Raw genomic sequence first — 8,478 nt, forward strand, 5'->3', positions numbered from 1 at the left:
GTTACGTGATGTTTCTGAATTGAAATGAAGTGAAAATGAAATCCTGTGTACGCAGAAGGGTCAGGAAACCGTGCAACATGGCGCAGTTCGACTTTAGGCATATCGCTTGGGGGGTGGTGACGGCCTAGTCCACGTGTTTCTCGGCCCCCCTGGCAGCGCAGGCCCAGGCCCACGCCACCGCAGTTCCGGATGAGACGTGTACAGATTCCAGGGCCAAAGAGGCCTCGGGAGCCATATATATGTCAGAGGTAGGATATAAGAGGAGGCGCTTAGGAGAAGGAGGGATGAGGCGAGCCTGACTGTTTGAAATAGACAGGCTGCCAACTGCACCCTGTATCCGGATACAAAAGTTCCCTTCATGAGTTCTTCTTCACCACCCCACCACCCTCTTTCTCCTCTGCACCCCATCCTCAGCTCCCTTCCACCACCTAACCCCACTCCCCCACCCTTTCACTCCCTTTTCTCCACTCCCCACCTCCCTCCACCTCCCTACCCCTCTTTCTTCCCCACTCTACCTCTCCACCTCCTCACTCTCCAACCTCAGTTCCTCCACCCCAACCCCCTCCCCTTCCAGCTCCCACCCACCCCCTTCAGCTCCCTCCTCCACCTCACCTCCCCCCACTCCCTCCCTCATCAGCCACCCCCCCGCTAGCGAGGGGCGGTGCTTGGGCCGCAGGCTCTGCCCTCGATCCCTGACGCTGGGAGTGGGCCGTGGCGCTAACGCCCTAAGTTATCCGAAGGCCTTCCGCGTACACCAAGAGATTCCTTCCCACACCCAGTGCTCCCGAACTCTGATTGAAATAGAATTCGATAAGCTATTAATTCTGGGAGAGGTCTGATGTCACATCTTGTGATAAATATACTGTTGTTTGCCTAATACTGTAGTATCTCTTAATAGCCATGCTGCCAGATTGAGCAGAAAATGTAAAGCTTTTATTCTTGAGAACCGCAGAGCCGTTTGCTCAGTACGTGCAGGCTCTACTTTCCTTTGTTTCGTTTGCAGTTCTAGGGTCTATGACGCTTACCCTGTTACCAACAAGTTTTATTCTTTGCCTTTTTGGGGGGATAACAAGGTTATTGCATTTGATTAGATTAGTGTTAACCCTTCACATTTGTAGTATATAACAGACAATATACTCTTAAATCTTTAACCTCAATTTTAGTGCGGGGGGGTGGCGGTACTCAAATAAAACTTACTGGTTTAGCTTATAATAAAGTGCATTGCTTCAGCCCTGGTAATGTACAGTTTAAACCAATACCATCTAACAAAGCTGTTTCTTATTGGTATAAACTCATATAACATTGTTTTTTAATGAGTTTCATAAATGATAATTAGCATTTAGGTATTACTTATAGGCCCTAATCTAAGCATTTGGAACTCTGTTAATCTGGACAATAACCTTGAGGTAGGCATATTTTCCGCATTTAGCAGATGAGTAAACTGAGGGACAGTAAGAAACCCAGGGCATCTGGTCCCAGAGGCAGTTTTAAAGTGGATAGTCAATTAAATACTCTTGTGTAGATTGACAGATGATGGGTCTAATGAACTTGGGGTTTGTGAATATGTAGAGGACCACATTTTCATTAATATCATATATTTTATGTAAATAATAAAATCAAACTTTGAAAAATGAATCGTTTATGCTATTATCTTCAAAACAGATCATGTGATAACAAGTCACACCATTTTGTACTGTAATACCAATGGGTTGGGCCCTCTGTTGCTCCTACGGGCTAATATTCGTAGCACTCATAATACCATAGACGGTTTCAGACTAAAGAGACCATAATAGTACTTAATTTATAATACTTAGATTATAATCCCAACTATGTGGTGACTATTGAATAAATTGTGCGATACAGACTTATTAAAGAATTTAATTTTATTTTCTTATTTTACTCTCCGCTGTCTTTCTGTATTTTGGGTTTGGTACAATTTTAATTGCATTCCTACTAAAATATTTCATATTTACATTTTTTAGATTTTTGCTGTTACTAATCTGGACAGGGCTCCCCAACTTTTATTCCAAGATTACAAAGTTTACTTTAATAATATTTATCCTAATTTCTTAAGTGAAAAGACTGAGACTTAAACAGGTTAAATATTACACACTATATCATACTTAGGCAGATGGGTAGTATAGAAATCCTGTCCTAGGGCTCAACGGACTTCAAAAGAACTTCTGTTTATTAACATTTTCAGAACCAATATATGGCGGAAGCATAGACCTATCATAAAAATGTGGTTAAATCTTACCTATGTACTCTACAATAATTCAGATTAAAACTTTACCATTTGAGTTTTTTAAATGTAGATCCTAACATTTACCTGTTTTTAATGAACAGGTTAATTGTCTTTTTTTCCAAAGATATGGAATGAAAATTAGATTTTTTAATTATAAAAATTTAGAAAGGAAAACTTACGGTTGGACAGCAAGACCCTAAATTTAATTTCAACATCTGGTTTTCCACATTGTATACAGGCACTAGTGATTCTGTGCCATTTTCATTTCTTCAGATTTTTCCTCTCCTAGGATTCTCTCATATTTGTTATTATTTGAAGCTCTGATCGTGGCTCTGAATCATCTTTGTTCTTTTTTCTTCTCCCAGCTCTGCTTCAAAACTCCTGCAACTCATTTGCTGTGGAGTCTAGAATCTCTCTTGAAAGTGAGCTGACTGAGTGGGCTAAAATGCCATGGAACAGAAGGATATATGTATTAAGAAGTCATACTAATTTGCTCTATAAGCCGAATGGAGTGCCAGAGAATTTTCCTTTCCTGTGCTGAACTTAGGAGGTATACGTTTTGACCTGTATCAGTGATTCTATTTGAATCGATTATTTTAAGGTTACAATTTTTGTCCATATATGAAGGTTGCACCTAATTATCCCTGTAATCAGTTAAGCAAATGTCAGCTGTTCATATTTCAACCTTTTCTGCCAATAACTGCTGGAAGTGATTGAATGCAGCTGGAGGATAAAACTGACAATCATTATAGCCTGCAAAGTGTGAAATAATTTCATTGTACTATTGTGGTCTTTAGTCTGATAACTGATAATGTTCAGCTGATGAGACATGAAAAAAAACCCGTTTTATTATAATTTAAAAATAGTGTAAAAGAAAGGTGAGTCATGGGACAGCTCGGTGCTGTATCTGAGAGCTTGTTATAAGAATTCACTATAAGTGTAGGAAGGGAAATGCTTTCATCTGAAAGATACTGTGCTTCATTTACATTGTTTTCCCATCTGATAGAAACCCATGCTGAGTAACAGCACAGATGCAGCTCATTTGGGGAAAATGAAGGAAGAGAAGAAAAACGCTGGAGTGGAGCAAAGGAGGTGGCAGTCAGTCAGAGCTTCCAAGAAAACGGGTGTTTTTTCTTTTTTCACTTACCTGAGGCTCTCAGGGTCCACCTTGAAAGGGCGATGCCCTCACCTCTCCCACGGCGCCGTTTCCTCCCCGGCGAGTTTTCTCCCTCTGTGGACTCGCGGCCCTGCAGTAGCCCATCTGAGCTCCCAGGTAAGGCAGGGAAGCTCTTCCCAGGGGCCACTCCTCCCAGGGCCCCACGGCTGCCACGCCGGCTGGCCTGGTGTTCCATTGACTGGGAACAGGTGTGCTTCCTGCAGAGGCTGGGAGTTGGGGGCTTCGGCTCGGTGTACAGGGCAACTTACCATGGTGTGCCGGTGGCCATAAAGCAAGTGAACAGGTGCACCAAGAACCCACTGGCATCTCAGCGCAGTTTCTGGGCTGAGCTCAACATTGCAAGACTTCGCCATGACAACATCGTGCGGGTTGTGGCTGCCAGCACACACACACCTGAGGGCTTTAATAGTTTAGGCACCATTATCATGGAGTTTGGTGGCAATGTCACTTTACACCAAGTCATATACGGTGCTACCAGCTGCCCTGAGGAGGAGGAAGTGGAGCCTCTCTCCTGTGCCAGAGAGCAATTAAATTTGGCAAAGTGTTTGAAGTATGCCCTGGATGTTGTGAATGGACTGCAATTCCTTCATTCACAAAGCATTGTGCACTTGGACCTGAAGCCAGCTAACATTTTGATCAGTGAGCAGGATGTCTGCAAAATTGGCGACTTTGGTTGCTCTGAGAAGCTGGAAGATCTACTATGCTTCCAGACTCCTCCATACCACCTAGGCGGTACCTACACCCACCGAGCCCCAGAGCTCCTGAAGGGAGAGACGGTAACGCCCAAAGCTGACATCTATTCTTTTGCCATCACTCTCTGGCAGATGACTACCAAGGAGGTGCCTTACATAGGGGAGCGTCAGTACGTGCTCTACGCTGTAGTGGCCTATAATCTACGACCATCTCTTGCAGCAGCTGTCTTCACTGACTCCATCCCTGGGAGAAGACTTGAGAAGATCATCCAGGGCTGCTGGAGGGCCAGTGCTTTGCAGAGACCAAGTGCAGAACGTCTTCTGGTTGACCTTACCTCTTTGAAAGCTGAATTTGGCTGAGTCTAAACCCATATCAAGATAAGCTTGTCTTTGTTTCTATTTATTTTTAAAGAAGTGAAGATGTAGAAAAAAATCATTTGTAGGACAGACTTTTAGAAAATAAAGTTACTAAAAACTTCTTTAGTCTCAATACACTTTTTCTAACATAAATAGCAGAGCTACAAATCTAGTTATCTTAGTACTGCTAATAATTAACCTTATTCCTTTATAGAGTTACATACTTTGCTTTCAAAATTAGTGAGATTACTTTAACAGTTCCATAGTATTGCATTTATTCAAATTTGTTGTTGATAAAAACCAATTTGTCCAAAACAGAACTGAACCGTAAAATGCCAAAATTTTCTATAAATTCAAATAATATGTTCCGTACCTACCACCTAAATTTAAACTATTAACAGTTTACTTGCCCCACACCAAATAAAAACTTTTTTCAGAAAGATTAATTTTTTCTGCTCCTATCCCCAAGAACTTTTTGTTTGTAACGACAACACACAAAATTCAGAAACTGAGGTAAATTTATTTTAAAGGAATAATATCTTAAATGATTTCTTGTGATATTTTGAATTTATACATGCTGTGAGTAGAAAAAAATTGTTAAAATACTTCTGAGCTAGGTCTCTTACCTGTTATTTGGACTCAGAAGTAGATGACAAAACAAAAGATTGTGTGATATGAGAAAAAATGATAACTTTGAGGAACAGTAAGATTTAACATGTGGTTGGAGGAGAACAGACAAGTAGAACCAGATTGCCCATTCTAGAAATCAAGGCCATGGCTCCCGGTACATACGACTTAAAAGAATGAGGTAACTGGACCTTGTCATTAGGACAACATTGACTTCCACTTTGCAACAGTCATTTCAGTGAGTGGTGGAGGGTGAAGCCATTACAGTGAACCAGAGAGTGTGGCAAGGGCTTCATACAGAAGCTGTGCCGGACTGTTAAGGAAGAAGAGATAAGCAGAAACCATAAAAGGGGTAATATACAGAATTTTTTAGATGATCGATTTGCTTTAGTTTAGCTTTAAGATGAAGGAAGTAAGTTTCTTTGTAAAAGAAGAAGAGACAAAGAACAAAGAGTTTAAAAACATGTGGAAGAAATGAAAGGTAGTACCTAGGAGAAGACATTGTAGCCTTGGAGAGAAAGAGCATCTCTTCCTGGATGTGAGCAAAGGAGGGTGAGACAACTGCCATTATAGGTAAGTTTTTAAGGAAGAAAAAGCGGATAGGGAAATTCTCTTCTGTGCATTTTTCCAGTTAAGAGTTTTAGAGGGTAGGGAGGTCTACAGAGTGAAATCATGGTTTAGAACTGTTCTTGAGGGAAGAAAAGGGAACTGCCCATGACTATGTAAAATATTGATACAGCATTGATAGCTCTGTCCATGTGGCTTGGGGAACAAACCACCCATATACCTATAAATAATTCCCTCCTGTTTACTGTAACAACAGTAGCTCATGTGGGCAAGTTTAAGATACAGCGGATCAAAATAAATTACAATGTTCCACCAAATGGGTTAAAATGAGCTAACTATGCTGAATACCTCATCAACAAGACTGTCAGTGAGCTACAAGATGATCCCCTATTAAAGCATCAAAGTCCAAAATTCACTTCTAGAATGAGCATGGTCACAGCTTAGATTCAAATATCTTCCCTTTTCCTGGAAACCATACAGAGTGACAAAGAGAACAAAGGGGGAGGGACTGTGTAAACTCCATAATCAATGATAGTAGGAGACATAATATATGTACAAACTCCAAAATGCATTCAGTAATACCTAATGACAGAGCCTGTAGGAAAAGAGTGCAGGGAGCAGAAGGGGATAGCTCAGGGGAGGGCAGAGGGATCTATCAGTGGCAGATCCCAGAAAAACTTGGCAAAAATAGATACCCCAAAGCAGGTACTGGTCTGTGGCTTGTTAGGAACTGGGCATACAGCAGAATGCAAGCGAAAGTGGGTGAGCAAGCGAAACTTCATCTGTATTTGCAGCCACTCCCCAGTGCTAGCATCACTGCCTCAGCTCCACCTCAGATCATCAGGCATTAGATTCTCATAGGAGCACTAGTCTCTGGTGCCAAAAAGGTTGGGGACCACTGCACTAAAGAACAAGTGCCCACTGTGAAGGACAAACATTGAGGAAGAAGCTCCTGAGAATGGGGCTGAGATCAAAATGAGCTGAGATTACAAGAGTTGGTAGAGAAAGAAGGAATGGAGTGTTGAAGAGGATCTAGGCATGGCAGAGCTCCAAGACTGGCAGCAAAATACCCCTCCTGAACATGGGAGTGTCCCCACTATGGTAGGATCAGAGAATACAAGACAGGTGCAGAAGTCTCCTGAGACCAGTTTCCTTGGAGAAAGACGTGTAACTGCATGGAGAAACCCACAGAAATGCCATATTTGTAGGAAACAAATATGGTCTTTTGGGTCGCAGAGAAAGGAAATATTTGAGTTGTATGAAGACCACCTTGACAGGAAGTAGAATAAGCCCATGGGTTGCTTCATCTGTAAGAGCTAAGCATATAGGAAATTATATAAAGCTGACAAGTCAGAGGTAAAAGCATATTTAGCAGTACAAATATAAAAGATAATACTATTGACTTAAATTGGGAATAACTGTGAACCAAATGCTATAGTACCCATTTTCACAGACCAGAAATAACAAGCAGTAAAAAGGCAAATAGAAACATTTTTTGTAGGAACTAATTTTCTTCTATCTGTCCCAAACAGATTAGATGGGAAAAAATGAGAGATGATGTACAAGATTTTGACAAAATAAGATACATCTGACTTACATAGACATTTAAGACCCTAAAATATGTATATATATAGCTTCTTTTTAAGCAGCTGTGGGAAAATGATCTATATCATGTAGCAAACTTCAAATTCCAAAACCTAAAATCAGTAGAGACAAATAAAATTGAAATTTTAACAAAATTAGAAAAGAAGCCTCCCTTTTCTGGGAAATTTAAAACTCTTAGGCAACTATGAATCAAAATTAAAGGCTAATCAAAATGCAGGATCTCCAAAGAGCAACAATAATGAAAAATAATTATTATTAGAATCCATGGGATAACAAAGTCAAATAAAATTTGTAGACTTAAGTAGTAACATGACTAAAGAAGAAAGCGTAAAAACAAATGAATTAAACATATGAATTGAACTTAGAAAAAGAACTAAAAAATACACTGGGGAGAAATTGTAACAAAACAGGAATTAAAGCAGACTTAATGAGTTAAAAGTAGGACAAGTAAATAAATAAAAGAATATATGAATAGTTTGTTGACTAAAAATCAAAACAAACAAGCTACTTTCTGGCTTATAAGAAATAAAAGTACATATACACAAAATTAGAAATATGAAATTAGAAAAAGGAGAATAATGATCAATAACAGGAAATTTTTCTTAATTTTAAGAGGAAACTTTGTATAACTATACAGAAATAAATTTGAACACCTAGAAGGATATATAGTAACCTAGAAAACTAATTTACAAAAACCGGCCCCAATGAAGATAGAAAATCTAAGCGGACCAATTTCTATAGAAGAAACAGAGAAGATTGTACAGTCCCTCCTATCTCCATCCCATAAAGAATTAGACTCAAAGTCCCACTACTACCAAACATTAAAGACCAGGAGGAAATTATTTAGATTAAAAGAAAATTTTCCAAATTCTTTTTAAGAATAGCATTTATGCTGAAGCCTGTTAAAGATTGCTTAAAACAAACAAACAAAAACAAAAAAACTATAGACCAGTCTTATAATTATCAGTGTAAAGGTTCTAAATAAAATATTAGCAAACAGAATCCAACAATTAATTTATATTTTTTTAACTATTTAAAGATGCAAGAATGATTCATTATTAGGCTATCTATTAACTTAATTAATATTAACTCGTCAAAAGAAAAAAAATAAGAATATGTACCAAGAAGACAATCGACAAAATTAAATATTCATTCGCAATTTTTTAAAAGAGACTGAAAAAGAAGAATCAATAGACACTTCCTCAACA

General features: G+C 39.3%; 1 protein-coding gene across 1 annotated transcript; it reads left to right on the top strand.

Annotated features, from left to right (window-relative positions):
- The first annotated feature begins 659 nt into the window (after positions 1-659).
- Positions 660-7,034, top strand: MOS (MOS proto-oncogene, serine/threonine kinase). Its single transcript, XM_039868916.1, has 2 exons — positions 660-2,795; positions 3,252-7,034. Exon 2 carries the CDS (start codon positions 3,425-3,427, stop codon positions 4,472-4,474), a length of 1,050 nt encoding a protein of 349 aa, XP_039724850.1. The 5' UTR covers positions 660-2,795; positions 3,252-3,424; the 3' UTR covers positions 4,475-7,034.
- The last annotated feature ends 1,444 nt before the right edge of the window (positions 7,035-8,478 follow it).

Source organism: Pteropus medius, unplaced genomic scaffold, assembly GCF_902729225.1.
Source record: "Pteropus medius unplaced genomic scaffold, Ma_sr-lr_union100, whole genome shotgun sequence".
Lineage (NCBI taxonomy): Eukaryota > Metazoa > Chordata > Mammalia > Chiroptera > Pteropodidae > Pteropus > Pteropus medius.